At 41.3% G+C, this 16948-nt stretch overlaps 2 protein-coding genes across 3 annotated transcripts in view; one reads left to right on the top strand and one right to left on the bottom strand.

The window, feature by feature from the left end:
• fancm (FA complementation group M) overlaps positions 1-15214 on the top strand; it is a 175910-nt gene extending 160696 nt beyond the window's left edge. For both annotated transcript variants that reach the window (XM_070879411.1, XM_070879410.1), the window contains exons 19-23: positions 74-177; positions 8704-9360; positions 12587-12959; positions 13743-14034; positions 14976-15214. In XM_070879411.1, the coding sequence (XP_070735512.1) occupies positions 74-177; positions 8704-9360; positions 12587-12959; positions 13743-14034; positions 14976-15114 (1565 nt within the window). In that variant the 3' untranslated portion in view covers positions 15115-15214. The remainder of the gene's footprint in view (positions 1-73; positions 178-8703; positions 9361-12586; positions 12960-13742; positions 14035-14975) is intronic.
• The window catches only part of tpp1 (tripeptidyl peptidase I), a 38084-nt gene continuing 34225 nt past the window's right edge, over positions 13090-16948 (bottom strand). The window contains exon 13 of the mRNA XM_070879414.1: positions 13090-16868. Within this exon, the coding sequence (XP_070735515.1) occupies positions 16713-16868 (156 nt within the window). The 3' untranslated portion in view covers positions 13090-16712. The remainder of the gene's footprint in view (positions 16869-16948) is intronic.

Raw genomic sequence — 16948 nt, 5'->3', positions numbered from 1 at the left:
CATGTTGCTTAACTGAAGGACTTTACAGCCTTGAAAACACAAATTTAATGAATTGTTTGTCATTTTTCCCCAGATGGAGATATGGAAGAAATTTACTTGAAATCTGTCCGTAGCCCAAATATCTACAATAAGAAAAAAATGAAATATAACAAAAATGAAATGACCATCTTTTCTCAGGTAAGGTCTAACTGTTTAGTTTTTGTCCAATCAGATCTGTTCTTTTGGTGATTAGCAATAAAATTGCTGCTGATTTGAGAACTTTTAATTGTGAAGATTTACTGTGCCAAATTGTGTGCTTTGTAGTTATAGGTATGTGTTAGAAACACTGAAAAATGCCATTAGTGCTCATTTCATTCTTGCCGAAGGCCTTTGGGCTACTCACACTAATGGGCAGATAGACCATCAGTTACACAGGCATACAAACAAATATCAGTACAGGTTGCAGAAGTCTATGCTTTTCCCATTCCTGCTCCATCAGTAACTTTGCTGGCTTTAGGAGCTCGGTGTGTAATAGAATTGTAGAAACAAAATTGTCAGTGCACTGTCACTGAGCACACTCTTCTATGAAGAGAGAAGTTTTTATAGATGAGGTATTAGAGAAGACCACGCTGGGAATCTTGAGGAGGAGGAGGAGGAGGAGGGTGAGTCTCTGTTAGAAAGGGAGCCAGAAGTCACGGTTGAATAGTTGGGCAGAAGCTCCTGGTGCTCTCCAATAGTTTCTCTTCTCTGGAAAGAGATGATGTGGAGACTTGAGAGTTGGTTACAACAGGCAAAGCTGTGCCATGCTCTGAGGCAATCCAGCAACCAGTCAGGAAATAAGAGAAAGAGTAGGAGACAAGTTGTGGTAGTATGGTGTTCAAATATTTGGTTTACAGATGGAATTCTGCGCAAACTGGACCCAGAAAAACAAGTGGTATGTCGCCTCCTGGGTGCACAGGTCAAGGATCTGATGAGGATCCGAATGCTAGAGGGAGTAAGTGAAGAATCAATTGTTGTTGGCCATGTAAGAGAAAATAATATGGGTAGAAGTAGACGAAAGATCCTTCATGCTAAATTTAGGGCATTAGGAAGGTAGCTTGATGGAAGATCCTCAACTGTAGTATTTTCTGGAACACCACCCATGCCACATGCTAGTGAAGCGAGACAGAGGGTAATTGGGCATATCAGTGTATGGCTAAAGCTTTGATCCAGGGAATCAGGATTCAAACAGTGGGCCTCCTTTTCAAATAGGGGGAGCCTCTACAGGCCGGATGGGCTCCACCTAAACAAAAGGGGGGTGGGGGCAGGAGGGCAGAGGTGTTGGCAGGCTGGATGGATAGAATGGTGGGTGTGTTTTTAAACTAGAAGCATGGATAGTTACGGTAGATGTGAAAGAGCACCTGTACTGATTGGAGCAAACCATAAGGTGTCCCAGTAAAAATATAATTTGATGTTTACTAAGTCTAAATTGCAACAGAGTGACTGCTGCCAATGGCCGAAAGCATGATGTTTCTGCTTTTTAAAAAAACTAGCCTGCTCCCTTCCTGGCATTTTTAACGAGCCTACTCCCTTCCCAGCTTTTTTCTTTAAATGATCCCACTCCCTTCCCGGCTTTTAACTTTTTTTTTTTAACAGGCCCGTTCCCTTCCTGGCGTTTTTTAAAAAAACGAACTCGCTCCCTTCCTTGCTTTTTACATTTTTTTTAATAAGCCTGCTCCCTTCCTGGCTTAAAAAAATTTTTTTTTTTAAATGAACCTGCTCCCTTCCCAGCTTTTTTTTTTTAAACGAGCCCGCTCCCTAAACAGATTTTTTTTTAAAATGTTTTAATGAGCTTGCTCCCGTAACAAACCAGAAACGCGCAAGTGCAGAATGCTTCTACGCAGCTTTCGGTTCGTTGGCAGCAGTCGCGTCCTAATTTCAATGATGGGAGAAAAACTCAATAAATGGGAAAGCTAAAAAGCAAGTGCTTGCATTAATGCAAGAAGTCCGACAAATAAGATATGTGATCTGGAATGTCTTGCAAGAGGTGATAGATTGAACATCACTAGCATCACAGACATGGTGGAATGATTCCAATCAATGGGTACATATCTGGAAGAATAGAAGAGACTATATCTGAGGTGGTGTGGCAGAAAATATAAACTCCAGTATTGAGGCGCAGGTGTAAAATTTGGATCACAGGTCACACACACATTACCCAAAGGCTCTTAGGAGTTGTAAGGCGTTTTATTAAAGAGCTACAGTTTAAGCATAATCAATACAACACATGATTAAGATAGATATAGTAGACATACAAGCCATGACAGATGAGAACGATCTAGGCTCCGGAATGGAACGGACGGACATTGAGGCAGATCAGTGGTCTCTAAACTGATCCCGAGCTCGTCAAGGTGTTAGGCCAAAGCCAGCATGGGGGATCCACCCCAGAGGTTTGCGCTTGACCAAGGTGTTGGGCCAAAGCCCGCATGAGATCCACCTTGAGGAAACTCTCTCCAGTCTGCCTGTTTCTCTCAGTTGCCCGTTTTTATACCTTATTTTGATGAGCCGGTGGATACCTTGCATCAATCATTTTTTTACCCATTCAATTGTCCAATCACAGGGGAAAAAGGGTACCTAATGAGGTCATTTTCTTCCTTATCTCTGTCTGAATGAGAGACAGCCTGTTTATCTTTAAGGCTCCTTGCCAAATCCCTTATCGCCATAGCTATGTGAAGGCCTGTTTTTCTGTCTTGACCTCGGAACAACTTTGGTTCTCTGTGCCTGCTGAGTCAGCACAAGTTTTTCTTTTATAAAACCATTATTTCTTTTACAATTCATAATTTCTTTGGTTTCATGATTTCTTACACAGGTGAGGGGATATAAAAAAGGAAATAACAAAAAATAGGAGCAAGAGAAAGGCCATACAGCCCCTTGAGCCTGCTCTGCCATTCATTAAGATCATGGCTAATCATCAACCTCAACTCCACTTTCCCACCCGATCTCCAGATCCCTTGATTTGCCCTTGATTCCAAAAATCTATCTATCTCGGCCTTGAATATACTCAAAGACTCAGCTTCCACAGCCCTGTGGGGCAGAGAATCCCAAAGATTCACAAACCTCTGAATGAAAAAATTCCTCCTCATCTCGATCTTAAATGGCCTACCTTTTTCCTGAGACTATGTCCCCTAGTTCTAGACACTCCAGCCAGGGGAAACAACCTGTCAGCATTTACCCTGTCAATCCCCTTCAAAATCTTATATGTTTCAATGAGATCACCTTAACTCCAGAGAGTATAGGCACATTCTACATAATTTCTCATCATAGGACAGCCCTCTCATCCCAGGAATCAATCTAGTGAATCTTTGTTGCACTGCCTCCAAGGCAAGTTTATACTTCCTTAGATAAGGAGACCAAAATTGTGCATAACTCTCCAGGTGTGGTCGCACTATTGTAGCAAGCCTTCCTTACTCTCGTACTCCAACTCCCTTGTAATAAGGCAAACATTCCATTTGCTGCATTTATTGCTGCTGTACCTGCATGCTAGCTTTCTGTGTTTCTTGCACAAGGCCATTCAAATCTCTCTGAACACCAACATTTAAAAGTTTCTCACCATTTAAAAAATATTCTGTTTTTATATTCTTCTTATCAAAGTGATTAACCTCACATTTCCCCACATTATACTCTCTTCTGCCACCTTACTGCCCACTCACCTTAGTCTATCTATATCCCTTTGCAGACTCTTGTGTTCTCCTCAAGCTTACTGTCCCACCTAGCTTTGTATCGTCAACAAACTTCATCTAGGTCATTAATATAGATTGTAAATAGCTGAGGCCCCAGCACTGATCTTTGCGGCACCCCACTAGTTACAGGCTGCCAACCTGAAAAAGACCTGTTCATCCATACTCTCTGTTTTCTGTCCTTTAACCAATCCTCTATCCATGCTACTATATTATCCCGAGTGAATCCCTTCCCACACTCCAAGCAGGTGAACGGTCTCTACCCAGTGTGAACTCGCTGATATGCTAGCAGGCTCCATTTTTAATCAAGGCAGAGAAGCGGTGAGAGATCAGGGCCCAGGAGTGTCGTGATCGGGGCCTGCCAGGGTTCGAGGCCCAGAAGTGGCGAGGACCCAGGGGCAGCACAGGCCAGTACACACTGCGATCTATGGACAGTAGGAGTATGTGTGTGCACTCAGTTTGTGCAGCAGAGCTTGGTCTCCAGTTGTCTTGGTTAACCCTTGCCACTGGATCGAGACCTAGCTCTGCCAAGCCCGTGTGGTGGCTGGTGTGCAGCGGCCACCCCACGTTAAAAGAATCTACACACTGGCATCTTCCACCTTTCAATATGTAGTTCTGGACCTGGAATGATGGATCCCTCATTGAAACACCTGTGAATTCATCCCTTTTTGGTGTGGATGCATGTCATCCTTGATACGAGGGACTGCCTAATACTACTAATATTGCCCCAAACCCCATGAGCCCTTATCTTATGTAATAGCCTTTTACGTGGCACCTTATCTGGTGCCTTTTGGAAATCCAAATATACTACATTCACTGGTTTCCCTTTATCTACCCTGCTAGTTACATCCTCCAAAGACTCTAATAAATTTGTCAAACACGATTTCTCTTTCATAAAACCATGTTGACTCTGTCTAATCATGTTATGATATTCTAAGTGCCCTGATACCACTTCCTTAACAATGGAATCCAGCATTTTCCCAACGACTGGTGTCCGGCTAACTGGCCTGTAGTTCCCGGTTTTCTCTCTCCCTCCTTTCTTGAATAACGGCGTTACATTTGCTACCTTCCAATCTGCTGGGACCGTTCAAAAATCTAGAATTTTGGAAGATCAAAACCAATGCATCCACTATCTCTGCAGCCAGCTCTTTTAGAACCCTCGGATGTAGGCTGTCGTGTCCAGGAGATTTGTCGGCTTTTAGTCCCATTAGTTTCTTTAGTACTTTTTCTCTACTTTTATTAATGACGTTAAATTCCTCATCCTTATTGGACCTTTGGTTCTCCACCATTTTTTATATGCTTTTTGTGTCTTCTACTTTGAAGACAGTGTTGTGGTAAAGATAACCACTCACAAGTCTACTGAGTTCAGCAAGTAAAGAGTTTTTTCAAGCACGTGCAAGGGAACGATCCTCATTTGCCTGAGATACCACACTCAACAATAGAGTTTGCAGCATACTTTTATAATACACTGTAATTTGGGTTGTTTTGCGACAGTCATAAATCAGTACACACTGCTTCAACACTTATACCCCATCAATGGAGTTATTCAAGCCCAGCAGGTGTCTCCGTTATCTTAACTCCTTCTAGTTCCCATGGCACCGATTGGCCTTCATTTTCCTTATCATGTTCTGAACATAATGAGTAATTTTCCCAAGCTTCTAAATAACACTTTATTTTTCCAAGCATCTGAATAAACTAGCTGTCTCTAAAGATAGCTGTAGCCAAGTATCCCAGCATGCCTCGGTGAAGAACCATTACCATCTACAGTGTTTATTTCAAAGATACACTTTACTAACAATTCAAACATTGCTATCATAATGTTAGCCTAGCCCCACTTGTCCCACTTCAACAGATACAAAATATTTGTTTAACATTTTTGCCAATTTTCCTGTCTCTGCCTCTAAGGGACCAAAGTTTACTTTTGCTACTCTCTCCATTTTTACATCTTGTAGAAGCAAAAAGGCGACACAGAATCACCTTGGGTAGAATTAATAGATGGTAAGAGGTAAACTATTACTAAGTATATGCTATAGACTTCTAAACCAGGGTGAAAGCCTTGATCTGGAACTGTGAAATAAGATAAGGAAGATGATTAATAAGGAATAAATTATACTAGTTGGAGATTTTAACTTGCCAGATGATAATGTCTCTACTATTAAGACAGGGAAGTGATTTCTGGGGTTGATGGATGACTGTTTTACTTTCAGGGTGTGACAAAGGAGCTTGTTGGGCGTAAGGCAATGGTGTATTTGGATTTCAGTAACACTTGTTGTTACAGAAAATAATAAAAATGTGAATCAGTGGAAATATTTTATAATGAATACAGAATTTGGTTGACCAATAGAACCCAGAGGATGGTGGTACAGAGATTGTCATCAGCCTTGGAGAATGTTGCCAATGGGGTCTCAACAGGGATCTGTTTTGAGGCCTCTTTAGTTTAATATCTTCATGAATAATCTGGAGCTAGATGTCACAAGTACAGTGGCGAAATGTGCAGCTGATACAAAACAACTGAAGGTAGTAAATTGTAAAGCTGAACATGATCTACAGGAGGATTTAAATATACTTGTGAATTTTGCCAGACAACAGAAGAAATTCAATGTAGAGAAATAAAGGGCCAAAGTTTGCCACGACACTTAGAACGTGAGGTGCGCCAACTTTCTGGAACAAAAAGTGCGCCTAAAACTTATCGAGGAATTCTCCCCGCTCCTCTGGATGTCCTCCGGCTCAGCGTAGCGCACCACATCCAGTGGGGGGCGCGGAGCCAGGTCCCGGCGCTGAAAACAGTGCCGGGACCTCTGCGCCTGCGCGATAGAGTGTGTGCGCATGTGCAGTAGCTCCTTGCCCCCGAATCTCTGCAGGCTGTGTGGGAGGGGCCCGAAGCACGCCGCTCCTGGAGCAGGTGACCAACTATGCGGAGGAGAAGGAGATCCTGAGCTCGGACCTGAAGATGGCAATGTCCATCGTCGGAGACAGGAGATCCCGGGAACAGAAAGCCAAACAAGAAAGGGAGAAGGAGCTGGCAAAAGTGACCAAGAAGGAAGACGTCGAACTCATTCTGAACAAGATGGAGATTTCTCGAAGTGCAGCAGAGCGTGGTCTCCGGGAGCATCTGGGAAATGTGGTCGAAGCCTTGATTGCTCTCACTGACTGAGGCCATCGAGTGTTCCTTGGGACTGTCTCGGAGATGTTCGGGGGGGGTGGGGGGAGCAGGAAAGCAAAGAGATTGGGGGCAAAAGGTGATAGGTTGGGACCTGGGCAGGCTTGTCAGTTTAAAGTTGCCCACTGTTTGGGGCAGGATTGGGGCGGTCGCCATGAAATGAATGCTTTGCTTATGCAAGAGTTTCTTGTTGTGCCCCGGCGATGAATCCTGAAGATGGGCGCAGCCTTCCAAACGGAAAAGATTGAATGGACTCAGAACTTGAAACAAGAAAATCCAAACTCACTGAATCAAAAAAAAAGGGATTCCCATGGTGTTGCCCAGGTGCGTTTTGTTACCGGGAACAAGATCCTCAGGATACTGAAGTCCAAGGGGCTGGCTCCAGACCTTCCAGAGGATTTATACCATTTGATCAAGAGAGTACTTCCAGAGGATAACGCCCCCTTTTGGGGGAAAAAAACTGAACTAAAAAGAAACTGAACTAACTCACTTAAACTGGAGCAAACTAAATGGGGAGAATTGCGATTTTTAAGATACTCCAAAGAAAAACTAGTTGCTCCAAAAAAATAGGAGCGACTCCTGGGGAAACTTGGGCCCTGTAAAGTGCTTCACACAGATCAAAACATCCAGGAAAGAACTATTACTTAAATGGAAAGAAAATAATGAATATGGAAAATGAAATAGATCTGGGGTCCTGGTTGACAATAAGTTGTAGTTATTGCAACAATACTTGGTGGCAGTGAATAAACCAAATCAGATGTAGGGATGTATTAAAAGGTTAATATTGAGCCAAAATAGTGAGGGTATGATCACACTTGAAATACTATGTAGTTATTGATGCCAGTTCATTGGATATATTCAAGAGGGAGTTAGATATGGCCCTTGCGGCTAAAGGGATCAAGGGGTATGGAAAGAAAGCAGGAAAGGAATACTGAGGTGAATGATCAGCCATGAACTCATTGAATTGTGTGCAGGCTCGAAGGGCCGAATGTCCTACTCCTGCACCTATTTTCTATGTTTCTATAGTACAAAAGGAATATTGCAGGTATTAAAACGTTATAGAAGAGAACATTGTGAATGATTGAGGGGATGGAGGGATTGGATTATGAATGATTGCATAAATTTGGCATGCTCTCACTGGAAAAGGGAAGCTTGAGAGGTGATAGGATTCTAAAGGGACTAGATAATGTAGACCATGACCAACTGTTTCACCTTGTCCAGAACAGTAGAACCAGAGGACACAGGCTGCCCTTGAACGTGGTAAATTCAAAACTAATCTGTAGAAACCTTATTTCAGTGAGTGGTAAGTCTATGGAACCGGCTCCCTAGGGAGATGGTGGAAGTGAATAGTGTTGATTCATTCAAATGCAAATTAGATAGTGTATGAGTAATTTGAGACATTGCATATAGTATGTGTAGCTTGCTTGGGAGTAACCGGTGACTTTGGACCTATGGTTTCTAAAGTTTTGCACCACTGGGGGTTTTTCCTTGCCTCGTGTCTGGGTCTGTTGTAACTAATTGATGGTGATTCATTACCATGATTAGCAAACATCTCCATTATCGTATCGTGTGAGTGCCAGAATGGTGGTAGGCAAACTAAATGGACGTTTGGTCTTTTTTGCCGAACAATTCCTATGTTCCTAAGTTAACATTTCAAGTTTAACTCATTAGTTCTGCTGAAGGGTACATCCAAACATTAAATTATCTTTTCTTTTTACAAATTATGATTGATCTGTGTACTTCTAAACGGTTTGCTTTCTTTTGTTTTGTTAGTGTTGGAATATTAAACTCTAATAAATATATGAACTTTTTCTCTCTCTGGTGGTAATGTTCAGCTTTTCTTGTTAGATTCCTGAACAGGATGAGACCTATATAGAAGACAGCTTTTGTGTTCGGGAGGAAGATGAAGAAGATACGAAAACTGAATTAAGTGGTGATGAGATTGTTAATTTTGATCTCTTTAATGACACTCCCATTGGAGGTAACAAACAGTATGCGACTAGGCACAGAGCAAGAACAAAAATGGCAGAAATCGAGAATGCTAAAGGTGACTTGACCAAAAAGAAGAAAGGCAGCCGGATCATTGTGTTGAATGATTCCAGTGAAGAAGAACAAGATGTGAACATGAACCATCAATTGCCAGGAAAATACTTGGTACAAAACAGCAAAAGTAAACAGACTACGGAAGAGCAAAAAATGATTTTATGTTCTTCAAAACCCAGCTTAGGAGGTGGCTCTTTGAAGAAATCTTTTTCAAAAATTACTTCGCAACAACCGGCAGGTGTTGAAAAGGGTAAACCTTCAAATCCTTGCTCACTGGACAGAAGCTGTGCCATACGTTTGAATCTCCAGGCTTCAGTGTCTGAAACCTTGGACTTTCAAATAGAGCAAAAACATTCAAGAAGGTCTACTTCAACACTTACCTCAGAAATTACATACAACTCAATGCAAGACAAGACACAGAGTAAACCACAAATGGACAAATTTCACTGTATTACATCTGTTGTAAGTATTCATAAAATGCATTTATTTTTTTAGTGCTTGCTATACAAACGTTAATAATCATTGAGTAAATAAGCCAGTAAAATAAATCCCAATATCGCATCTGGCCTAAAATATGTTGTATAGATGCAGGACCTAATTCTTTTGCTACATTCCCACTATCCAAAAAACATTAAAAAGGTAAGAAATATCTACTTGTACATTTTTCTAAAGAATATGATGCTGTACTGTATTATAGGCTGTAACATCTCATGGACTGAGTTGACATCGATTTTTGAGCTTTCTTGTAGTTCGGTGTCTTGTATGTGGTCTAGGTTTTGTTATACTACATGTTATTGTTTAATTTCATGGGGTAATTTTATTCATAGTAAAAAGCAACTGTGATATATTAGTTGCAAAGAAAATGCAACAAGGAGCAAACTAAATGCCGAGAATTGCGATTTCTAAGATACTCCAAACTAAACTAGTTGCTCCAAAGAAATAGGAGCAACTCCAGCCGAATATAGGATTACTAAAGAACATTAACTATTGCCATTTTTAAAAAATCTAATCATTTGGTTAGCCATTTTTTGTTTTCCTTTACCTTCAGACTGTTTGTCAACAGAAACCAACGTTTCAGTAGTTTTTTGTAGTTGGATAAAGAAGTGCAGAAACTGAATGCTTCAACTAAAACATTTTTGTAGTCTGCTGTGCCTAAAGTACTAGTTTCTGAGCTGTAAAGCATTTTGATCAACTTTGATTTAAAAAGTACATGAAATTGATTGTGACATTAAGTAAATACCATCACAGTCATCATCATTATAGGCAGCCCCTCGAAATCGAGGAAGAATTGCTTCCACTCTTAAGGGCTCAAGTTTCGGCTGGAGTTGCTCCTATTTCTTTGGAGCAACTAGTTTAGTTTGGAGTATCTTAGAAATCGCAATTCTCGGCAGTTAGTTTGCTCCAGTTCTAGTGAGTTAGTTTAGTTTTGTTCATTTTTTTTTCAAACGAGGGCGTTACTAGCCACTTACGCCTGTTTTGCAAGTTTAGGCAGCGAAAAGTTACTCCAAACTAACTTAGAACGGAGTAAGTATCGACTTTTGTATGCTCAGAAAAACCTTGCTTACACTTTAGAAATTAGGCGCAGGTAGCCAGAGATTGGGGGGGGGGGAGAGAAAGAGAAGTTGGGGGATTTTCCAAAGCATTAAACACTTCACTTAGCAATAAAGAGCCATCATCAACAATAATAAATGATAAATAAATCAACCAATCAATAAATAAATTTAAAAAATCAAATCATCAATAAATCAGTAAATAAAAAATTATTACTGTAGCACCTATCCATTCAGGACCACCGGGAGCTCTCCAGCAGCGCACACAACAGCAAGCACACGCAGCCCATACATGCAAGCAGCGGCAGACCACACGGCCAGGGATAGGGTCGTGAGCGAAGAGGGGGCAACGTTAAACAGACGAGCCTGCCCAGGTCCCATCCTACTCATGTCTTGCCCCCAATCTCTTTGCTTTCCTGCTACCCCCGCCCCTCCAAACATCTCCGAGACAATCCCAAGGAACAGTCGATGGCCTCAGTCAGTGAGAGCAATCGACATTGTCCTTCTTGGTCACTTTTGCCAGCTCATTCTCCCTTGCTTGTTTGCCATCTCCAGATCCGAGCTTAGAATCTCCTTCTCCTCCGCATAGCTGGTCACCCGCCCCGCCAGCTCGTTCGGCCAGGGCTAGGGGCGGCGTTTTTCCGGCCCCTCCCACACAGCCTGCAGCACATGCACACGCACACACAGTCTGGGGGCCAGGAGCTACTGCGCATGCGCGCAGACTCCACTGCGCATGCGCGCAGCTGCCGGCAGTCTTTTAGGCGCAGGGCTGTAGCTCTGCCCCTCGCTGTTGCTGCTACACTGTGTGCGGAGGCCTCATGAAAGTCGAGAATAGCGAGCTTTTTATTCCAGAAAATCGGCAAATCTCTGAGGTGCGACGTTCTAATCCTCAACTGAAACTTGGGTGCTAAAAGTGAGTTCTTAGGTGACTGAACAGTCCAATATGGGAACTACAGTCTCTGTCACAGGTGGGACAGACAGTCGTTGAAAGAAAGGATGAGTGGGACTGGTTTGCCGCCGCTCCTTCCGCTGCCTGCGCCTGTTTTCTGCATGCTCTCGGCGACGAGACTCGAGGAGCTCAGTGCCCTCCCTGATGCACCTCCTCTACCTAGGGCGGTCTTTGGCTGGGGTCTCCAAGGTGAAGTTGGGGATTTTGCATTTTATCAAGGAGACTTTGAGGGTGTCCTTGAAACATTTCCTCTGCCCACCTTGGGCTAGCTTGCAGTGTAGGAGTTCCGAGAAGAGTGCTTACTTTGGGAGTCGTGGGTCAGGCATGTGAACAATGTGGCCCACCCAACGGAGCTGGTCGAATGGTCAGTGCTTCGATGTTGGGGATGTTGGCCTGATCGAGGACGCTAACGTTGGTGCATCTGTCCTCCCAGGGATTGGCAGGATCTTGCGGAGACATCGTTGGTGGTATTCAGCGATTTAAGGTGTCTACTGTATATGGTCCACATCTCTGAGCCATACAGGAGGGCGGGTATCACTAATCATGCCAAATGATGTGGCATTTTAACATTTTCACTATCCATGTGCTTTTTTTCCAATATTTATAGTTTTGTGAAAAGGGGACATTTTCTCTGTTCAGATGGATTTACACTTTAATCGTAAATTCTATTACAGCCAAACACAAAGCTATTTGGATATACCCTCAGACAATTTATTTTAAAGTGCTGACTAAATTTAGTTAAAAAGAAAATTTTACTGATTTGTGTATAGGAGCTCAGATTACGCATTCCTGCACCCGCATATGAAATGCTTACTGCTGACTAGGAAATGGAACCTACTTTATTCCTTGTTTCATATCACCACCTGTTTCAATGAGACTAATTGGAATTGGTTTTCTAAACAAAACAAATATGGCAAACCAATTATGAATGTAATATTTTAGATCATATTATTGTATAATGTTTGTGAATGCTCTGGGGAGGGATTCAAGTTTTAAATCCTGTGCAGTAATCCATTTGTGAATTTACTTGTCAAACATAACAGTTAATTTTAAAAGTTGAGTTCTACAATTAATTTACTGCAATAAATTAATTATGGGTGTGCTTTTAGATTTTAAGTGGCCCCGTGTTTGACAAATATATGTTGGTAATAGTAATGCTATAACAAAATAGATGTTTTTCCTATTACAGATGGAAAAATCAGTGGTGGACTGTGACATTTCCACATTTTCAAGACCAAGTGAACCTCTGTGTAAAGACAGTCTGATCGCCAACCCTGTATCTCTCGGAATAGCTCCACTGAAGGTTCTTGTGGACAGTCGAGAAATCTCCTCCGGGCCAAACCTGGTCTCTTCTCTACGTATTAAACACAACATTAAGGCTGAAATTTGTTGTCTCAATGGATGTGATTATATAGTGAGCAATCGGATGGCTGTAGAAAGAAAATCCTTATCAGAGTTTGCAAACAGTGTCAACCGAAGTAAGCTTGTAGACCGTATTCAGCACCTTCAGGCCATGTTTGAACGTGTGTGTCTCATTGTGGAGAAAGATAGAATTAAACCAGGTGAGTGGCTTGTTTATAAATTGTTTCTGATTCTCATGCCATTTCACAATCTTTATGCTTTCTTTTTTGAGACTTTCTTCAACTTATTTGTCAGGCAGAATGATGAAAACATCACAAGAATTTCCTATTAAGATGTATATATTTTAGACATCAATGTAACATGGTTGCCATAACATTTTATTCCAGTAGACAGTAGATGCACAATGCAAAGTACCAAGTTAGATCCTGTTTGAGAAGGGTGTACATCTCTTGGGCCCTTTTTATAAACTGCTCTTCAGACACACTAAAGTGTAGTGATTGGTTATTAAGGTGTCCTTCAGTAGAGAGAAAACAGTGAATGTAATATTAAAGGCTATAGTATAGCAGTTCAAACACTTTTACCAGTTGAGATTTCTACATAATTCCCTAGGCTTTTGACAGTGGGAGCTGATTTTTTCCACCCCCTCCATGATATAGTCTAGTGTGGCACAACCTTGTGACAAAACATGAGCATGAGCCTTTGTACTACCAATTAGTGCTATAGATGAATTTTGTTGTGCCCTTTCAAAAGTGCTGAAGTTACTATTTTATCACCAGATGTTATTTTCTATGGATATATCCAAATAGTTTTGTGGTTTGGCTGTAATGATGCAGAAAGGATCAAAGTGAGCTCTAAAACACAATACGGATAAATAAAAAAACATTCTTTCTCAATCTTAAGAATAATTTTGAATATTCATAGTTCTGTCTTTCATTTGAGGCAAAAGTACATTGTGTTTAACTATATATTTTAATAACCTACAGGAGATACTTCCAGGATATTCCAGAGAACCAGGTATTATGATGGCTTGTTATCAGCTCTGACCATTGCTGGAATCCGAATCTTGTTTAGTTCTAACCAAGAGGAAACAGCTGGTCTGCTTGCTGAACTTGCCCATGTTGAAAAAAGAAAGAATGCTGCTATTACTGTCCCGTTGGAGGTTCGAGGTCTCCGGCAACAAATTTTGCAGTTCTACCTCAGCATTCCTGGCATCAGTTATATAACAGCTTTAAATCTCTGTCACCAGTTCAAATCTGTGAAAGAAGTAGCTAACAGGTAATTTTATTTCCTGATTTCAATCGGTCATATTGTACTTCATTATATTATAATTTAATTTTCAAATGAGATGGTATTTGCTAGAATGACAACCTCACATATTCAAATAATTGGTCTAATTGTTGTATAAGGGAAAATTTATAGTGGCAACATAATAATGAGGTGAAAAATCATTAGCTCACTTACATGTGAGAATATATATTTTCAAAGTAATTTGTGACTTTTTTGTGTATTCATGACTTGCAGCTCTCAACTGTGCATGAGTGCTGTACAGGTAAATCAGCTGACCTCCTCGCAAGCATGTGTCTCTTGTTTATTCTTCTCACGGCTGTTGTCTAGAGCCTCTGCACTTTTGTGCAGTTCTGGAGATGATCACGATACAAATTGCAATATTTAATTAGACAGTCATAGGATGTTTGTTCTCCAGATACACTGGACATTGCAAGAAAATTCAGTATCTTCATAACCACTAAGAATTTCAATTAACTTGAGCACCTGCTTTTTGAATGTTTAATCTGCTAGGTCTGATGCCATTGGGAGAATGGGGCTGGAGGATTTGCTCAATCTGACTAAAGAAGCTGGCATCAGTTGCTGCTGCTATTAACCCAGGATGTTTCACCTGTTTGTGTTCAGAACACCTCCTCCATACTATCTTTCCCACTAACTGTGTTTACTGTGTTTTTTTTTTAAAAGATTAAAATTGTATGTGTGTGTATATATATTTTTATATCAAGGATGCCAAAGTTGAATCTAATATTTACTGGTTGATCATTAAAAGGATTCACTTCTTTACACAACTGTGTAAGTCTTGCATATATTGAAAATAAAACATTTCACATTAGTTACATTGTATATAGTATTACATCTTTTGAAGCATAGAGTTCCCTACTTGTGAAGTGAAAGACCTGTTATTTGACACATGTTTCCTTTGCCCCCTCTAGTTCAATGGATGAAATAGCAGCTCGAGCAAAGGTTGGTCAGCAACGGGCTGAAGCGATCTACCGTTACCTTCACTATGTGTTTGATTCTCAGATGGTGCCTGATCATGCTGGGCAGAATACCCGGAAACAAAGCTTATAGGTATAAATATCTTTACCATTTACCAACTGTGGGCACATTTAAATGCACTTTATTTCTGTACTTAATGAATATGATGTACAAATTATGTAAATAAAATCTTTCAACAATATTTTGTCAGCATATTAAATGTTAACATAATTAGGACTCTGCCAACTGAAAACTCAGCTGAACATTGAAATATGACAACTACAACCTGTAACTTGGACAATTCAAGATTTGTAAATGTAAACCATCCAGGCACTGGCAGCAAAACCAGTTACAAAATCCATCAAGTTAAGAATTTGGATTTAAGATATTTGTCATATTTGCCCAGTAAACTGTAGAAACAAATTATTCAGTATTAATACTTGCATTAATTTAATGATTCAGTTAATTAAGTCTCAATTCTAGCAATCATTTAGACAATATATTGTGGGGGTAGCATTCATTAAGCAGCATCAATCACAGAAAAATACCAGTTTAAATACAATAATCATTTGATTATACCTATCCGTCCCCTTGTTCGTAGATTCCTTTTTATAAAAAAAAAACACAACTGAATAAATTGTTTAAGATTGCTGTTAAACATTCTTTCCTACAATTGAATAACAAAATAAACTAGAACAGTGGTTCTCAAACTCTTTTGGTTGAAGGACTCCTTTTCAAATTATACTATAAACTCCTTGTGCATTTACATTTCTGAATGTAAAGTTCATCAGTGTTAAAGCAACTTGCATGAAGTTTTGCCAGGGCTGTCTGATGTAATGAATATTGATGTGAAAACTTTTATCTTCCCTTCAGCTGAAGAGTAACCCTATAGGTTCAGCAACTGCACTGTATGTCACCTCCCTGCTCTTCCTGGAGTGGGAATACTGGCACCGTTTCAGGTGTAACCCTCCACCACCTGCCTACTCATTGCATAGCTGCTGAGTGTTTCAGGGTTTTTTTCCCCTCCCACTCGGATATTCCGGCGCAGGCAGGCCAGTACACAGTGACACATTGCCTGCTGTGTGGCATTTCGGCCATCAGGATACCACTAGTAACTGGGACCATGGTTTTAGTCCGGGTCCAGTTACGGGCCCAGCTGCTGTACTCAGTAAACAAAGCGCTGCTTGATCGTCATTCCAGGCCCTTAGGGCGGAGGGTAGGAAGGAGCTACCCTGTCTATGAATCCATTCCTGGTGTCTCGTCGTCTCGTCTTCTCTCATGGGATTTTCAGTCAGTCAGAGGCCCTGCTAATCCAGGTTACATGTCCATTTCCAAAGCTGCTTCAGTCCCAGTGCCCATCCACCGATTTGCTTACCAGTATCTCGCTGTACGAGTGCACCAGGCCCCTGGGCCTGACATCGAACTCCTCTGCTGCGCCACTTGAGCAGACGAAGGAAATCTATAACGGCCAACAGCATGCGCCGCACTATTGCTGGTCCCATTCACATTTCGGGCACCCCTTAAAGTCTCAAGACCCCCAGTGGTCCACGAGCTCCAGTTTGAGAATCACTGAACTAGAACAATAATGATCTAAATAGGCACACACTCACAAAAGGCAAAAGTGTTAATGGGGAAAAATTTGGCATGTGGGTTACATTCAGATTGCAACTCCTTGTCTTGGTTGCTTCAGGTCATGGATGATCAACTTTGCCTACAAGGAGTGCCTTGAGTAGCTCTGGATAGTTAGGTGTCCCCCATCCTGTCACAGGATCCCAAGACTGAGAAGCACAGAATCCCCGCCCTTCAGATTTTTCATCCAGGCATCCTAAGTGGCAGCCTGTAGTCACCTATGATTTGAAGAGAGAATTATGAAATTCAACATTAGCAGTGTAACTAGAAGTCCCACTTTATGTACCACATTTTCTAG

This window comes from Pristiophorus japonicus, chromosome 4 (genome assembly GCF_044704955.1).
Source record: "Pristiophorus japonicus isolate sPriJap1 chromosome 4, sPriJap1.hap1, whole genome shotgun sequence".
In the NCBI taxonomy this organism is placed as follows: domain Eukaryota; kingdom Metazoa; phylum Chordata; class Chondrichthyes; family Pristiophoridae; genus Pristiophorus; species Pristiophorus japonicus.
This window is presented reverse-complemented; position numbering and strand designations above follow the sequence as displayed.